Source organism: Anguilla anguilla, chromosome 11, assembly GCF_013347855.1.
Source record: "Anguilla anguilla isolate fAngAng1 chromosome 11, fAngAng1.pri, whole genome shotgun sequence".
Lineage (NCBI taxonomy): Eukaryota > Metazoa > Chordata > Actinopteri > Anguilliformes > Anguillidae > Anguilla > Anguilla anguilla.
Genome location: NC_049211.1, coordinates 31914333 through 31932817, shown reverse-complemented (window position 1 = coordinate 31932817; position 18485 = coordinate 31914333). Strand labels below are relative to the sequence as shown.

The window sequence follows — 18485 nt, the reverse complement described above, 5'->3', positions numbered from 1 at the left end:
TCCGTTTTTGGACTGCACTCGTTGGCGTGTTTTGGGCGAAGGAATTCTGGAAATAAATTAAATGAAGCCTATAAAATCAGCCACAAGGCCGGTCCGACTTTTGACCTGACTCTGGTACTTTCTTTCACCGAACATTACAGGGGATTGCAGCTACAGAAAAGTCTACGGACGGGGCACGTTTTACAGTTTCAAATATTAGTGGTGGTGGGGGGTGGGGGTCATGTCCCCCTGCCCCCGCTGCTTCCTACACCCCTGTAATAAATAGTCCCTAAATAGTGAGTAGAAGGTCAATAACAATAAAGTATTTTGGGCAAGTCAAAGGTGATCAAGGGTCAGTTAACAAGAACAAATACTGCGATGGAAGAATGTCTTTTCTTTCTATAGAAAAAGCAAACAGAAATCTTCTGGTTTATCATATACTTTATTTCAGGGATTTTGTTGCTGATCACAAAATGTTTCAATAATCACATATTGTTTATCAAAAATGATCACTGTATGCTCATTTTGATTTTTAAACGCACACTGAAAATTGTCAGCCAGCTGTATGTACAACCAGTCAATCAGTTTCACATCAACTAATAAAGTTGGTTCAAAACCACACGTGTCTAAACCATACGCTATGTTGTTAAGTGTAAAAAAAGAATCCGTTTTCAGCCATAATTCTTTTTTTTCTTTTTTTACATTTTTGACAGAAAACATTTTCAGGAAACAATATTCAAATCGACATTTAAAAAAATATATTACAACCGATTTCATGTAGTGACCTCGGTTACTTTTACAATTGAAATAAGTTTGTTGTTAAAGCGTAACTCTTTGCTCTCAGCCCAGTGTTCTTCTGCTATCCTGGGACAGGGGTTTCTCTCTTCTGGGTCACTCCGCTTATTGCCGTACACAGTCGCAGTTATTTTGGGCGATGCTGTCAGCCAATCAGGGCTCTCCGGAGAGAGGAGGCCGGCTCCCCTGTGCTTGCATCAGCTGTTGTCGAGCCGGACTGTACAGTATGGCTCTGATGTGCCGCTCCCGTCCCTCTGGCCTCTGTCAGCATGTGTCCCTCATCGCGAGCGAGTCCCGGAGTGATCCCCCGCCCTCCACCACCCCTCCCCCTCCCCCTCCCCCTCTACCCCTCTCCACAAAGCCAGATCCACCCCCACCCCATCCTGGTTTCCAAGAACTGCCGTTTCACTGTCCCACGAGATAAAAAACGATTGTAAACAATTTTTTTTTTAAAAAATGCTTTGGTATCAAGAATAGTTCTGGTGACCCAGATTCTCTTAAACAAGTTAGATTTTATTCCAGTTCACAAGGTTCCCTCTATCTCAAATGAGCCGTGAGCCGACGAGATCAAATTTCGTCGATGCGAATCCTGAGACAAACAATCGGAGACGAGGGACTGGGGGAGCTCCCCTCGAGTCTTCATTAGACTCTGAAGCTCAAGCCCGTCTCTGTCGCTCGTGACACAGTTACCTATTTTAAACACGTACGAGAAACCGGTATCAGCACCTCTCCCATCCCCCGCCTCCGTTCACGCAAAGCTGGGAAGGCTCTGACCGAGGACGTGCTGGCCGTCGCGGTCATCGCGGTCTTTGTGCAAGACACGCTGTCGTCACTATATCTAAAAACGGGGGGACGCGATTCATTCCCCCTGTGTGCAGTCACAAAGCTACCGTTCACGCTGCCTATTGTCTGTGCAGGCAAACACAGAGGAAAGCCATTAAAGGGAATGCGAGTAAAAATGTTTCTTTTCCGGTACACTCTTACATTTTCAATGTCTGTCAGCGACCACAATCATTTAGGTCCGTTAATTCCAGGGAGAGTGAATCTGCCAGTGATTGCATCAGAGACCCTCTAAGGTATCCTGGATCCCCTCAGGGTCTCTAGAAATGGAAAAACATCAATCCAGTCCAATCCAGTCTTTTGGCTTTTGTTTTGTCCTTACAGACGAACAAAAGGGTTGTGTTGGTGAAGGGTTGCAGAGCTTGTGAAAGCGGGTTTTTGATCAGTCGTGCATTTTCGGTCACATCGAGTTGTTGTCCCAAATGGGGGAGGAGCCATCAGTACATCTGGCCCCTCCCACCACTGTCCGGTTGCTCAGGCCACCGCCAGGACACTCTGCTCCGATGTCCAGTGATCGTCAGTGGGGTTCTGCCCCACTGTGTCCGGGACATGCAGGTCCTGGAACATCAGGTAGGCCCTGAGGGAGAAGGGGATGGGGAGGGAGAAGAGGGCGGGGATTCGGGCGGGGCCGAGGGCGTGGTGGACGGCCCGGCGGCACTGCTGCTGGAGGGAGCGAGGCTCACGCACCAGCTCCTCCAGCCACTTTAGCAACGTCGGCCGGGACGACAGCTGCTTCGGGGCTTCCCCCGTCTTCTGGAAAGGACACGGCGTACTTAGCCAACATAGCCTAGCTTCGCCCTAAAGAATTCCTTGACACAAGGAATTTAGGGCTTAAGGCCACAATAATTTAGCTCGCCTGCAAAGTATTTTCAAAGGCCTCAATTCAGTCAACATTTGTCCTTAATTGAGACCAATTACACGCTTATAAAAAAAAGGATTTGGCCTGTGGGCATGGCACTGGGTAGGCCCTGCTTACTGTACCTTGTTCTTGTAGTTGATCTTGGCGCCTGCTTGGACCAGCAGGTGGATGCATGCGATCTGCCCGCTGCAGGCTGCCAGGTACATAGGCGTGACACCCCAGATGTCCGGGAGGTCTACGTCTGCCCCGTGCTGGGGGGGGTTGGGGGGGGGGGCAGTTAGAGGAATTCAATATGCAAGCTAAGCCATTTGGCATATTGCATTACAATTGGGCATTTAGCAGAAGATGCTTCTGTTGAAAAATTACCGGTCTTCGGGGGGGGGGGGGGGGGGGGGGGTTGGGGGTTGGGGGGGGCAGTTAGAGGAATTCAATATGCTCAGAACAGCTAAGTCATTTGGCATATTGCATTACAATTGGGCATTTAGCAGAAGATGCTTCTGTTGAAAAATTACCGGTCTTCAGGTCTTGAGACAGAAAGCTGATGTTAGCACTTATAGAATGTACCTTTGCATATCTCAAGTTGTCTTTGCTCACCATGTGAAAAACACTTTTGTAAGTCGCTTTGACTAAAGACATCTGCCAAATCACCAATTTGTAAATTGTAAATCGTCTGTGTAAGTGACTGAATGATTTACTGCAAGTAACACTTGTGCACAGGAAAGTGTCCAGTGTTAATTCAACTCTGACAGAATTACTTCATCTTTTACCAGATAATGTTTGGTCCCATGTTCTAGAGTGTTAAGGGCTGAATTAACACCGTTAGCGATGAATCAACACTGTACATTTTATTGTGTACAACTGAGAAAAATACTGTGTGTGTGATCTTAACAGTGGAAGCTGTTATCCAGAGCAACTTACACAACTTTTTACATAGCATTTATATTGCATCCATTCATTCAGTGGGATATATACTAAAGGAATGCAGGTTAAGTACCTTGCTCAACAGCAGTGCCCTATGCAGGCATCAAACCAGTGGTTACAAGACTAGTTCATTACCCATTATACTAAACTGCCACCAAATATTTGTGGGGCTTGTACAGGTGAGCCATGGAGCGGGTCTCACCTGTACGAGGACGAGCACGCAGTCCGGAAAGAGCCCCACGGCGGCGTGTAGAGGCGTGCCCCCGTGCTTGCACTGCGAGTTCACGTCCGCGCCGCATTTCAGCAGCAGCTCCACCGATGACCTCTGGCCCTTGTAAGCAGCCCAGTAGAGCGGCGTCTTCCCGTAGTAGTCTTTCCTGTTGATCTGCTCTTTATCTGGAGTAGTGGAACAGAGCGAGAGCAACAACTCTGTAAGGAGAAAAAATGTCTCTGATTGCTTTTCTCATCCATTTTGTGCTTGCGCATCTTTTCACAGTAAAATTGGCCACTGCGCAGGTTATGAAAAAAAGAAACTTTTTAATCTCAATATATACCAGGATGGGATATCTAATATTAGAATCTGACACCAGAAATTATTTATATATATATATATATATATATATATATATATATATATATATATATATATATACATTTGTCAACGAATACTACAGCCTGACAGAACACCTTAAAGATGGAGAGATCCTTGGGGTTTGCCACAGCGTTGGATAACTGACTGTAGGTAACCAAAGGGCCTTGATGGGCTGTTCTCATCATCATGCATTCTTAAGTACAGTGATCTTCTGTTTTCTTCATATTATGCATGCACCCAGTGCCCACAGGGTCAAAAATGGCTCACCCTCAACAGACCCCCTGTAATAAAGCCTCTTTATTGAATTTTAAACCCTACAATCCATATTTTTCATGTAGAAACATCTGTCATACATCGATAAATTGATTTTTACTACAAAAAACACATCATAATTGGTCTTTTTTTGCTGTAATAAATGTGTGACACTTAACTTTGATTATGACTTCTGATTTCATAACTGCAGGGTTAAAAATAGTCATAAGACAACCTTTGACCCTGATGTTGTACCACTTTTATAAATAAAAAAGAATACAAAAAGGGCAATGTTCAATCTGTTCTAGCGTAATGGTATGATCATTCCAGGAAAAGTCATACAATTTCATGTAGACGAAAACATTTCGGGGGGGTTTCACTACTTTTAAAGACAGGGTATGGTCATTTTGAAGCTGAGGACAACAGGACGTTTAAAATGTGCACCGTGTAAAAGCGAGGATCTAAAACACTGCTCGCATTCGACATGAACACTTCAGGACGCAACGTGGCGTTCCCAGTACCACCGTTTGCCTCTTACCCAGTGTAAGAAGAAGCGCGCGCAGTTTGTCCAGGTTTCCGCGACTGGCCTCGTAGTGGATTTCCGTCCACTTGTAGTTGTAGCTTGGCGCGGGTTGGTAGCGACGGGGAGGCTGCGATTTGGCCAGTGGCTTCACACGGCGGATCTCCGTCCGTGACAGTGAGCTAATCGAGAAACCCATAGCTTCAACGACACGGGGACGGGGAATCAGTCCGTGGTCAAGTATGAGCGCGAGACTATTTTAAGGACAACCAACACTCCTGCTCGCATCGAAGATTAGCATGGTTGAAAAATCGGCATATCATCACAATCCACTATCACAAACACCATCAGGCAAACCTTGGAGATTCGCTGGAGAGGCATTAATGGCATACATTCTCTTATTTAGCACACAAATACGGATATATGAATATATTTTTACATTTTACTCATGTGCATTATTTTGGGCTACGTCGCTTTAAGCATAAGATTTTAGGCATGGAAGCCCTACACACTGTGACTCAGTTCTAAAAGAAAATATGAATACAAGCGCATCGTAGAATTAGTTATTTTCGTTTGTATATCGTGATAGGCAGGTATGTCATAGTCATAGATAGCCATGTGGATGAATTAATTCATCGTAAATATAATCACTATGCTGGCAGTTTACCTGATCATGAAATCATCTCCTCAGCCTTTTTGGAAAAAAATATATCTTCATAACCCTGAAAAAAACATTCGTCCTTCATAAACAACTCTTCTTGCATTTTAAAGAAACATACCCCGTCTAATTCATCTCGTCCGTAAAACCGCATAAGCATTAACAAGTAGTGTATGGGCTATTGAACGATACATTGACACGAATCAAAATACAAGACCACATTCACGTTATGATTAAATGTTCCATCGCGCCGAGCTCGTGTTTGCTTGCTTTCTCGTCGATCCTGCATAATCTATCTGGATGAGTGTCGTTAACGAAAAGGCATCACGTGTTTTCTAAAATGTCACTCAGGTGCGTGTCTGTTCTCGCTGCCGCCTTTCGCTGTCTGAGGTGCTGAAAGCCTTCTCACTTCTACATTCCGTCTACACGCAGCGTTTTCGTACCACAGACACAACGTATTAAGAGAAATATTTGCTTTGTTTGCTTCGTACTTCTAAATTGTATTCAAGTTGATACATGTCAATACGAATTGCAGCAATTCGGCGTAGGAGGAACTGTTAATCTGTTTGTTCAACTATCCTTTGTGGGATTTAAATACAGAAATATGACTCACGTCTTCAAATGTATTTGTGTGAAAATGGCAAGAAAAGCGGATATCACTGACAAAGATTATCAGGCACTCTTAGCAATTTACAGTAGGCTATAGCCGAAACCTAAAGTGTCTGATCTGGCCAAAAAAAAAAAAAAAAAAATTCCCAGACCAGTTTAAAAATGCAACATCACTTAAACATTATTAATACAAGTCTGCTATGATAACCTAGAACTAAAAAACACATTCGGAATGCAAATAGATAACATCCATAACACGACCTAAAACGAACCTAAAGCTATACAAAAGGCACAATCTGAATGAGAAAAAAAATGTATGGGAGTGCTAGGGGTCAGGGACTTGAGGCAAATATTTCAAATATTTCATGACCTTTCAATACGTTTTGTTTGAGTTATTTGGGGAAAGCATTTACATATACAAGTATCTGATTGTGATTCATTTTGGAATACATTTATTTGGATTATTTGAAAGCAATAAAATCGCACATATTTTAAACAAGTGTACAATTACTTAGTATTTCATTTCATGGATGTATTGAAAATGCTCTCAGTAACTCTTCAATGCTCATGTAGGGTATTTTTGACTCCAGGGTCTTTTTAGATGCATAGTACCTAATGGGTCCACATTGGTTAACAGAGAGAGTGAGTGAGCTGGTGACAGTCTGCCCCTAGTGGCAGTTGAAGGCATGGCCGGTGCGTAGCATTTACTACATGCTCTACCTTGGCACTCAGTCGACACTCACTGGCGGCCTTAACAAGCAATTGTGTCTTTTTTAGTTTCAGAACAACGCAGTTGTCATTTTCCTTTTCGGTGCCCATGTTGTTTAAATAGCAAATGAACATGCGTCCACCTGGGGATCGGTCTGTAAGCATTGGTGCTAAGACCAACAAAAACAAAAAGGCAGATTATGCAGGATTTTTACTTGAAAATATTATAAAATAACCATGCTAAGGCATATCTATGATACACCGGCAATCTATGTCTCTACTTAGTTTCACCAAATCCCTGCACCCTTTACCTGTATTTGTTATGCTAAAATGTGCTCGGGATGTTTCTGGGCATGGCACTATTTTCTGTGTGGGGATGGGTGGGCGTGGCTACAGAGCCGGTGGTTTGGGATCAGAGACGGATGCTAAGAAGCATAGATACAGCAAAGCAAAAAGACAAGCTGAGGCATACCCCAATCTGTGGATAAGTTTAGCTGTACATGCAGTTACTTCAAGCCTAGGTTACACATATATTCGCCAATTATCCTGGATTAAGACATGACTATTTTATCTTGGCCAGCTCTGTCATTCCTGCCGTCATCCAGGGGGTCCGTTAAAGACATGGCTGATGACATCACATATCATGCCTACAACAGCGCATGAATTGTAATTCAGTCAAGAAATCATGAAAAACATGCACTGTAATAGAGATGATGCTTGTAGTGCTGAAAATACACTTCATTTGTTTGAATACTTTTTTTAAAATACAGTGACCAGGTTTCCATGCGTTCACCAATTAAAATCCCGCTCATTTCACCGGTTAGTCCCTAACTAAACAGAACGTTTTTAAAGCACTTTGGTCAAACCCCGTTATTAGCATATATTCTCAGCTTGTGCACTTTAACCTCATGCATGAGCAGGTCTGTTTCATCAGAGACACAGTTCTTTTTTCAAATCTGCCATTATATTTGCGATTCACCAAGACACAGGTGGCTATGGCACTGGTTTATCCCATGTTTCACCCAAGACACACCAATTATTAAAATGTAATTACACTGTACAACTTTTGCTTGTAGAAGAGAAGCCGTCTTCTTGAATAAAATGAACTGTCTCTTGTACATTCTTTTCCCTTTTTTGTTGCTTTTCTAAATGACGCATAAGCTTCACTAAGGTCATTTCACAGTTTATCTGAGTCCAATATGGTTCAAACTATCAGTGTTAACAGTTAACATTTTACTGTGTATGTCAGCAAAACCCTGATAACCCACCATTTATTTTTCAAATGTGTAAAAATTCTGAAATACCGGTCAAGGTTGCAGTATGCATTAGAAGTCCTACTACAAATGAGAAACTTTTCTTTAAAACCATATCCTGGGATTCATTAAGTCTTCTGCATTATATTAATGAAGAGGTCTTCAGTGTTAAATAAAACCCTGAGAGCAAAAACAGCAGTGACTCAGAGTGCATGGGGTGCAAGTGACAGGTGGCCATGCTTCCTATTCCCAGCATGCTTTGCCAGAAGTATACCAGGTCCTTATAAGGCTAACGGAGCAAGACCATCATCCAATAACACAATGGCAGTTGAGCAATTTGCCAGGCTGTAAAATGCTCTTCTGGCCACCTGTGGGGGCCACATTTCTCAAAAGACTCGCTGTACAACCCTGGAACGAAAACAAACTTCAGGTTGTTACATGTGTACAATTAATGCATGTAAAAAAAAAAAAAAATTTTGATTAGATTAATTACTACCATAACACTGTAGATATTAGGGGGAGACAAAAATAGATTCACCAAGTTTGTGAAAGCATTAAGTTTTGACAAATAAAAATGTCACAGTAGAATGAAAATCAGACATACAGATTCAAGAACTCACAGATCAGTTTAATTCCAAGGACATTTTATTCCCATCTGTAAGAAGTCCCATTTGCTCTTATCAAAGAGGTTAAGAAGCTACAGGTTTGCCCCAGTTACTCAGTATATAGTGCTATTCAGTGCTATTGACAAAAAAAAACGACAGCCCTTCAAACGGTTTCTGACCCATTCCTCCCAGCTGAATTTGCTTGAGAGAGCTGCAGTTGTACCAGCCCGTAAAAGCTGCTCTTCCTTCAAACCTAAAACTTTCCAACAGTTTTTCTGTACCGTAGTCACCACAGTACAACATCGATTTTTTAGAAATTATACAAGCAGTAGTGTAGCGTATCAATCATTTTTTTTCTCAAATTTTAAAAGTCTTTAATCCAACATGAGACCTAGCACAAATAAGAATAAATAATTTAAATGTAACACCTTATACACTCTTCAAAGTAAAATTTAAGACTTCTTCATTCTTGGGGCAGATTAATATAATCAAGAAGGTTATAGACTATGTTGCAATGGGCTTATGCAATTTTTTTTGTTTTTGTTTTTGGTTTCTTTAAATATAAAAAGCCTCTGCAGCCTCCAGTAAAAAAAAAAAAAAAAAAAAAAGCAATGTGTTGAGCTTTAGTTTGTGTGTGCGTGTGTGCCTGTGTGTGTGCGTGCATGCGTGCGTGTGTGCCTGCATACTTGTCAAGGACTTCCTTTAGGGAAGTTACTGTCCAGACTACTACTGTGTCCTTTATTTTACATTTGCAAAAATTACTTCACTGTAGGATTTATAATATCTGTAAAACCGTAACTTCATAAATAAACAAATGGTTTTAACAAAGAAGTCCATTGTAATCAGCCTTTTCATGTCAGATTTACTGCCCCCTTCTGGTCACAAGAGGGAGATAAATAACCACAAAACAATTTCTATGCATCATAACAAACGCACTGTAACCCATGAAAAGAGCCGGTCTTCAGAGGAAAAGAAAACAAATGAAATGGTAATAAAACATTAATGGATACTAATCACCGTGGGGGGCAGGGGGGGCGATTGCAATTGCAACGGTGTGGATGGGGTCGGTTGGGTGTTTTGAAGAGACCGCAATTTCTTTTTTCTTTTTTTAAGACTGCGGTTAAATAAAAATTTCTAAAAAATCCCTGCAGCCGAATGAGGACTTTTGTTGTCTCAGGGCAGGGGGCATACACTTGAGCATATGTCAGTGTCCATCTGTGCATGTGCCTGGTGAACATGAAACCGAGTGAGAAACACATTCCTCAGAGGAACTAGGAATTTAAAGATCGCTTGCCTACAAAAAAAATGGGCACACAAGATCTCGGATGGTGCATACTCCGTTCCAAGTTGGCCTTTGGTCACATTATTGCATAGATTCTGGATTGAGTGTTAACTCCGTTTCCCAGACTGCCTCGAGATCAAAAGTTGCAAACTTCAGTGATGCAACAAATAAGACAAAGTGAGCCTGGCCCTTTTCAGGACTGGAGTGAAATTCTGTTTTAGTGTGATGTCATTATCTGCTTTTGTGATGTCACCAGCTGACACTGTTGTGTGCCACATGCCTCTAAACATGAAGAGAAGTGACCACTGCATCTGCTATGATTTCTGTGGAGAGCAGTTTGTCTGGACGGAGAACTGGAACAGGGAGTGAAGATAAAAATTATGCTGATGCAAAATTAAAAAAAAAAATAAAACAAAATGGCACAGAAAAGCGAATTCTCGAATCATACTCGTAGCCAAAGCTTTTTATGCTAATTACATACAGACGGCAATCGCAAAACACTTAAATTAGCCATTTTTCACTTAAGGTTCACAGCTCAAAGTAACAAAGGAATCCTCAAAGAAAAACTGCAAACATTTGTTAATTTGCCACATTAATGAAGAAGGGGCTAAACTTAGAACATCTTTACACTGGTATCCAGAACAAACAAAACCCCACAGTATGTTACTTTAGACAGGAAACTGGCATGATCCAAGAGACCAAACAGATTGACTGTCAACGGTCAGATTTACAGTCTCCCCGATTTTCAGACACAAGATGCTCATTGGTTTTATCTGATATTATTCTACCACCTCTATCAAGAAATACTGTTGGTATTGGGTTATCGATATTATTTTGATTTGTATGACTTTTCCGTATGATCTATTTATGCAGTTTAATATTAACTAAAGAAATCCAGTTTAAACATGTTACCTGTGATAAAATGTACAGCTTCCTAATTACAGGCCTAGTTTCTTTAGTATCGTACCGCAGGTCTGTGGAGGGGAGGGTTTCTCAAAGTAATGCCCAGCGCGCATTCTCCAGTTACCATCCGGAAAATGTACACAACGTTAGCGAATCAGCTCAGCGATAGTTAGCCCCTTCAGCTCTTTACCCCAAAGGAGAAATGACGAACTGCACCTGAAGTATGCGGTGGTGACAACAACAACAATTAAAAAAACAAAATCAATAAAAAAAAAAATCTGCTTTAGAAAATAGCTCAACCGAAATTCCAAAAGGACAGGTTTCCGACTCCGTAGCCAAGTTGTAAACTGTTGCAATCCGAACTGCCGAGGGCCAGTTCATGGGAATCCATTAGCATTAATTTCTCCTGGGGTCAGTTTAACATTTTCCCCCGTTATAGGTCAACGATTCCTGTTCACTTCCCTGTGCAGAGTGCCGGGATTGGCTGACAAGTCTGTGTTCTGTCACCCGCGATAACAGTCGCAGAGGAAGCTCGCGGAAAAGGCTAGTAAAAGTCCCGACTGCTGTCGAAGGCCTGGTCGTCCCGGGAACGCAGCGAGCGCCGAAACTCTTCTTTCTCAGCCCCCGTCAGCTGGCAGGTAACCAGGGCGGAGTCTCACCTCTGTACCTGTCCTCCCTCCCTCCCCTCTCTCTCCCCCTCCGTCCTCGTTTGGTCGCACTGTCACAAGTCCGTGACTTTGTTCTCCACGGCGGCGGCGATCTGCTGCAGCCTGTAGCCCAGCTGCATCTTCTGAGCGGTAGGGTCCTCCTCTAATGCGGTGATGATCTGGGATGCACAGAGCCCGCATTTAGCCTTCTTCTGCTACGACGACAACGCTAACGGCTATACTACAATTACTAATACTAACAACTATCAGTTTTACTACTGCTGTTATAGCACAAATGCAGAAACTACTACGACAGGTACTACTTAACTACCATTAAAACCACTACTACCGTTTCTATGACAGTAACAGTTACAATGACTACAAAGAGTACTACAGCTACAATAAAGTACAATTACAGCCATTACTGCTGTGATATGAAAAGTTACTTACTGCTACCAAGTACGACAAGAACTATTATTACTACTGGTTTGACAAGTATGGTGTAAAGTGAACCTATTATTGAAGCTAACTGCAACCAGCAATCAATGACACACAGACAAATTACCTGCATGCATGTGCCAAAACCTGGATATGAAAGGACTTACTTGGCCATAGTATAGACTCACCTGGTCATAGTATTTGTTAATGTACTTGTACAACTCATGCAGGGCCACCAGGTAATTCAGTTCACCTGAGTAATTCTGTTGAGACATGAAAAATCAGACAGGGCAGGAAACCTTTTAGGTTAACAGGGCTGTTTTACACACTGACAAAATATCACATTAGATTTCAGCATTTAGCAGGCTCTTATTCAGAGCAACTTACATGGCTGGCATTCATTACAAACAATCCATTTACACGGCACGATATTTTACTGAAGCAACTCTGTAAACATCCAACCATGCTCAACCCCAGCTGGGAATAAAACTCACAGCCTTCGATTTACGAGCCTAGCTACCGATTGATTATGCCACACTGCCACCCCCTGACCAATCACAGCACTGCGGGGCAAAATAGCACAGCGACTTACTCGAGACAGCTCCACCAGGGCGGAGTTCATTTCCTGGTCGCTGGCAGAAATGGTCTGTCGGATATCAGCATAGTACCTAGTGTGTAGGGTTGGGGGAAGGAGCGGGGTGGGGGGGGGGGGCAGGTATAAGGGCGATATTAAGAACAGCACCAGGGTGTCATCACTCACAGTCTCAGGGACAAAGGCATTGACCTGCATTTATTTTATATACCAAAGGAAGTCACATTAAATACTGGCACATACAAGCTACGACAATTTGAATTAATTCATTAATAATACAATGACAAACCCAACCCATCCATTGCATATAGCTATCTGAAATGTCTATATCAGGGAAACTCAAATCTGGCCGTCAGTCCCAGTAGTACTGCTGGTTTTCATTCCTCCCCTCTAATCAGTCCTGATTTAAACCTGATGCACCTGGTCAGTGTAATCTCCGGCCAATGGGTGACATTACTGGACTATTTACCATGAGACAGTAGAGAAAAAACAGCAGTACTACTTACCTTGTGTATCTCTGGTCTATATTTTCATCTTTATTGTTTGATTTGTCTAGGTCAGGCCACTTTACTATTATACCCAGCTGACCCACCCCAACCAGAAATGCATCCACATTCAAGTTGTCCATGCCCCACAATGCATTGGCCTGTGGCCTTACTTTCGAGGCAGCAGGGGATGCCATGCTCACCTTTCTACCATCTGTTTGTAGCGGGGGATGTCTCTGGCATACAGCAGCTTGTTGATTGGGGAGTCCTGGAACAAAGGGGGAGCAAGGAAACCTCACACTGTTAAACAGGATGTGCGTTTGTGTTTGTGTGTGTGTGTGCGTGTGCATGTGTGTGAGTGTGTGTATTCCACAGCCATTCATCGAATAGAGGGTCTGAACCCAGGTCCTGGAGAGCCACAGATTCTTTGTTACTCAGCACTAAACGGGTTTATGAAAGCAGGAAACTGAACTCACCTGAGTCCTCACATCTGAACTGACTACCAATTTTAAGGTAAAAACAAGAACCAACCACAAACTGTGGTTCTCCAGGACCAGAGCTGAGGACTCGGCTCTCCAGGACCAGGGCTGGGGACCCCAGCAGACCCTGCGGCCCTCCAGGGCCAGGGCTGGGGACCCCAGCAGACCCTGCGTCTCTCCAGGGCCATGGCCGGGGATGATGAATGCACTGAGGAGGTGTGGGCAGGGCTCTGGCTCACCCTGCCCAGCTTGTGTTCAGCGATGGTGCAGGAATCCATGAAGGTCTGGGCGATGACGGACAGCACGGCGTCCACGTTGTCCGAGGCCTGGACGTCGAAGATGAACTGCGGGTTCTTCAAGATGTTGATCCAGAACCTCAGGGGTAAACTAGATTGAGTTGTGAGAATGAGGGGAAAAAAAATATCAAGAGGACAAACTTACATTCTCAATTAAATTGAAAGCAACCCAAACCTATGCAGTGATGATTTTACTCACTGATTTTAACCAATCATAGAATCTTGAATAGGAGAGGGGGGCCTTTGATTGGTGGACATGGTACAGCACATGGTAGTTCCACCCACAAGTTAAGTAGCTGAGCTAAGAACTGTTAAACACTTCACCTTCTAAAAATCAATGATTAACTTGATTGGTTATTTACGATGGCCAATGTGATTGCATTCCCTCAGTAAACTGGCTACTCCCACCTGTTGGTTTTCCATATGTGGATGGTCTCAGGATCGGCGATGCTGTGACTGGCAGCCTGCTCGTCCAACAGGTCAAAGAAGTATTTAACGGCCAGAGGGACCGGCCGACTGGTGCTGAGAACCACCTGGAACAGGTCGTCCACAAACTTCTGCAGCGTACCCTGGAGAGAGAACAAACACAGGTGTGTGTGTGTGTGTGTACGTGGGCATGTGTGTGTGTGCGTGCATGTGTGTGTGTGTGGGTATACATGCATGTGTTTGCGTGCACACGCATGCACATTGTTTGTGTGTGCGTACAGTTCACTACCTACCCTTGAGCAATGGGCTTCATCATGATTGTTCCAGTACTATTAGATGCATGCAAAATATTACAAATACTACTTTTATTTCTGCTGTTACTACTGCTACTACTACTGCTGTGTTGTGACATTCAAAGTTAGGAATGTTCTTGATGTATTCCAGATGCATTTACACCTCCAAAGGTTGTACTGGAATATCAGTAGAAATGTTTTATTAATAATTCAATAATGACTGCTTATTAAAGCTAATGAACAACACAGCATACTTAATAAAATGCCCCTCTGCCCCTCTCCTTTCTTGCAGTGATGTGACTGGTGCAGTGCAGTGATGTGACTGCGGTGCAGTGATGAGCAGTAAGATGGGGTGTAGTGCGGTGTAGTTAAGTGCAGTGCAGTGATGCACTGCGCGGTGCAGTACCTTCATGGACAGCAGGCGCGTGAGGTAGATTTCGGGGATGGCCTTGGCTCTCTCCCGCTCCCTCAGGCTGCCCCGCCGGTGTTTGGGCAGCTCCGGCTCCTCGCTGGCCTTCACCAGGTGCCACAGCTTCACCCCGCCCTCGTCCGGGTCCTCCAGCATGGGCGTCTCTGAGAGGGATGAGGGGACATGTCCCAGTTTATAACGGATAGCACACAAAACAGCAACAATAATATTCTGTCACTGTTCCTCATCACGTTGTATTATGTGCATTCGGCTGCCTCAAATACTGGTTCAATGAAGACTGAATAAAAAGATCAAATCAATTATATTCTTATCTTTTACAGTTTTGAGGACTGTAAATTGGCATTTATTAATCAAAGATACATATTGTAGCTTCCATAATCTAATTTCCCTTTTTGGATTAATAAAACATATTTTCAACTTCAAAACTATCCATCTATGCATCTGTGTTTCTATCCATCTCACTAGCTATCCATCTATCAACCTGTCTACCTATCTATCTGCCTACCAATTTATCTATATCCATCTAAAAACCCATGTATTGTTGCAAAATTCCGTCCACCCATTTGCCCACTTGCCCGTCCATCACTGCAGCCAGAGCCCACGGATTGGTGCTCTAATCTTTTCAATTGCTCGATCATGTTATGTGACAACGGATACCCATTTCACTGAATGGGCCAATGAGCTGACACAAGTAAAGCTAATGGCTAGCCAGGTGTTAGCACCCCAGGGACACTCACTCTCTCCTGCCATGTAGTCCTGGTTCTCATGGTGGATGTGCTTAGTGTGCCTCGGGACCAGCGCCACCGTAGCGCCGTCTGGCACCTGTGGACCAATAGGAGAAGAGGTGGGAGGAGTGACAGAGTCAAACCACTGGACTACAATTCCCATGTACAACACATCCTCAACATGCACATTTATATTTATGTTTCAACCTTACATTAATAGTTATGGGAAGAGACCGTTCCTGAATGAACATTACACTAACATGGTTTAGACACGGGCAAAACATCAGCATGGCGCATACAGTAACAGCATGCCTTCAGTACTCTTGACCAATTGTAAAGACTTCAGTTGGTCAAGACCGTGCCTTAATATTGTGCTGATCGACACTCTGTGAGAGAGGGCCGATCTCTCTGACCCCAGCTGACCTTGTAATGCTGTAACGTGTTGAGGCGTTTCCAGTTTCCCTGCACCACCGACGTAAGGTCCTCGTCCGACAGGATCAGGTGACCCGCCACGCCAGACCGCCACTCTGCAGGACACCACATGTATTTCAAAGGTCAGCCGGAGCCGCTACAAGCATTTCTACAAGCTACATGCACGCTGTCCCCGGATTTCACCCACCATCTTATTTTATTCCCTGACCTAAAGCCAACAACTATTTTTATGGCTCACCATAACTGGCACTCGCATGGCCAGGCGTGTTAGCTTTGCTGATGCAACAATAGAGGCTACACAATCAATGCAACCAGACAAATACAATATTACAAGTTTTTACCATGTGCTACTGCAAATCCAAAAAAAAGCCGATTCAGTGAAGTAACGCTAAAGGTGGTGACCTGTTAGCTAATGTCATTCATATCAGTCATGGTGTTAGAACGTTGACGTTATAGTCTGGCACTTTCGTTTCAAATCTGGACAGGAACAATCTGGACTAGTGATGTAGAATATTAATTTCAATGTGAAAATGGCAACAAAATAATTGCCACAGATTAAAACATTAACGTACCCCGTAAACTGGAGGATTATTTTGTTGGAATTTTATCATTGAAATGGACATTTTACATCGCTGGTCTTTCATTCCAAACGGAAGCAGTTGTTGATCGCTTGTGGTCCCTACCGGCTGGTTAGGAGGAGTGAGGAGTTAGCACTCAATGTATTTCAATGGACAATGATGGAAATTAATTCAAATAAAATACTTGTTGTTGATCGATTTGCAAAATATTCGAGAATTCAGGTCCTTGGCCTGCTGCCAGCATGCACAACAAATGTTAGGCTGATCGGCCCAGTAGTATGCGAGATTAGCTGCGAACAGATACGCAAACACACGCACAAACACACACACACGCACACACGCACACACACACACACGCACACACGCACACACGCACGCGCGACCAAACGCATAATCCCCTCCAGGCTCTCGCCTGGTGGAGATAAAAAGAACCCAACCAAGGCTTTACTCCCTACTGCGGTTTTAAGAGGCAGGTCAGGACAGGAAGTGAGCGAGGTTGGGCTCACCCAGGTCCAGGGTGTCCGCGTGAGGACGCAGAGAGAAGGAGGCCGTCTTGTAGGCCTGGTCCAGGATCTTCTCCTTCACCTGGGTGATGGTGTCACAGTCCAGCACTTTGGACGGGACGGCCTGGGCCTCGTTACCTCCGCCCCCCTGCACCAGCACATTCAGGGTCTGGGAAGGAGGGAACGCATGGATTTACACCCTCTTCCTCCCTCTACTACTTTTCCCAACTCAGTTTCTCACCTCAGGCAGAAACACTTATAATCGATAATGGAAATATCAGCCAGTTATCACTTATTTTGCAGCTGGTGTTCTAGACCCTTGTTTGTAGATACTGATGGAGACTACACAGCTACACACTGATCAACACAGTCAATCTCACAATGTCATGGTTGAATACACAAGTAATATGAAATGATTTAATTTCACACAGTAAACAAAGGTTTTGACTTTCTGAGAGCTTAGCAGAATGTAATTTCTGACCTCTTCGTACAGTACTTGTTCCTTAAATTTATTTCATTTTCAAATATTCACTTCAGCAGTTCTGGATTCAGCATCCTCAAAAATTCAGTTCATGTTCTACGTCTCCAACAGTAAGTTTTTTTTTTCTTCTTTTAAATTAATAGTAAATTTTAAAAACGGGGGCTATTTCGGGCGTGGTCCCTGGCCCTCACCAGAGAGCGGTACTCCACGTCCTCCCGCAGCAGACGGTTGTCGTTCAGGGTGTACTTGGCCTTGCCCGTCACTGCGTCCACAGGGCCCTTGTCCACCTGGTGCTTGATGGCTCTGAACAGCATGTAGAGGGGCTCGCCCACAGAGTCCTGTAGAGAGAGAGCACTGGAATCATGGCAAACGCACGCACGCACGCACGTACAGGAGCACGCATGAACACGCAGGTGCATCTGCACATGCAGGCACTCACATACACACATGCACATACACGCACACTGTCCTGGATAGAGTGGAATCAAAAATAGATGTTTTTTCACACAACAAAATAGAATCAGTGTTGTGACTAAAGGCAATTCAAAAACCCCCAGTGTGCCAAAGGAAGAGAGAGGAAAATGATTTCTGATTGGTTACCGTGCATTGTCCCTATTAACAAATTGGGGGAGTGATCCTTAACTCACCCTCAGGAAGGCGTATAAGCAGATGGACATCCAGTTGGTCAGAAGCTTCTCCACAACAGATTCCGTCCTGAACAGGAAGATTCGGCAGATTATTTCACTCAACACTTATGACACTGGTAACACCAGGTGCTGCTACAACCACTTTAGTAATTAAATCATATCACACCACTTATAAACATGCAGTGTTACATGTTACATGTAATTGGAAAGCATTTGTAACACTCTACTCAGGATTTAAGAGTAAAATGATATTGATT

The 18485-nt window shown here is 43.6% G+C and overlaps 2 protein-coding genes across 6 annotated transcripts in view; both read right to left on the bottom strand.

Moving 5' to 3' along the window:
* Positions 1–1721: 1721 nt before the first annotated feature.
* Positions 1722–5960, bottom strand: LOC118207461 (ankyrin repeat, PH and SEC7 domain containing protein secG-like). 4 transcript variants are annotated; one of them, XM_035381078.1, is made up of 5 exons: positions 5426–5960; positions 4777–4940; positions 3597–3823; positions 2596–2724; positions 1722–2367 (listed from the first exon to the last, which is right to left on the bottom strand). In XM_035381078.1, exons 1-5 carry the CDS (start codon positions 5431–5433, stop codon positions 2089–2091), a joined length of 807 nt encoding a protein of 268 aa, XP_035236969.1. In that variant the 5' UTR covers positions 5434–5960; the 3' UTR covers positions 1722–2088. The 4 variants fall into 4 exon arrangements, with proteins under 4 accessions (XP_035236969.1, XP_035236967.1, XP_035236968.1 ...); XM_035381076.1 differs by having other exon boundaries at positions 4777–4959; positions 5426–5952; XM_035381077.1 differs by having other exon boundaries at positions 1722–2364; positions 4777–4959; positions 5426–5951.
* Positions 5961–8587: 2627 nt separating this feature from the next.
* Positions 8588–18485, bottom strand: part of LOC118208152 (plexin-B1-like) — an 84011-nt gene continuing 74113 nt past the window's right edge. For both annotated transcript variants that reach the window (XM_035382540.1, XM_035382541.1), the window contains exons 26-37: positions 18229–18295; positions 17773–17919; positions 17104–17269; positions 16011–16114; positions 15600–15684; positions 14839–15005; positions 14122–14282; positions 13657–13804; positions 13142–13206; positions 12454–12529; positions 12050–12124; positions 8588–11602 (exon numbers count right to left, since the gene is read on the bottom strand). In XM_035382540.1, the coding sequence (XP_035238431.1) occupies positions 11498–11602; positions 12050–12124; positions 12454–12529; positions 13142–13206; positions 13657–13804; positions 14122–14282; positions 14839–15005; positions 15600–15684; positions 16011–16114; positions 17104–17269; positions 17773–17919; positions 18229–18295 (1366 nt within the window). In that variant the 3' untranslated portion in view covers positions 8588–11497. The remainder of the gene's footprint in view (positions 11603–12049; positions 12125–12453; positions 12530–13141; positions 13207–13656; positions 13805–14121; positions 14283–14838; positions 15006–15599; positions 15685–16010; positions 16115–17103; positions 17270–17772; positions 17920–18228; positions 18296–18485) is intronic.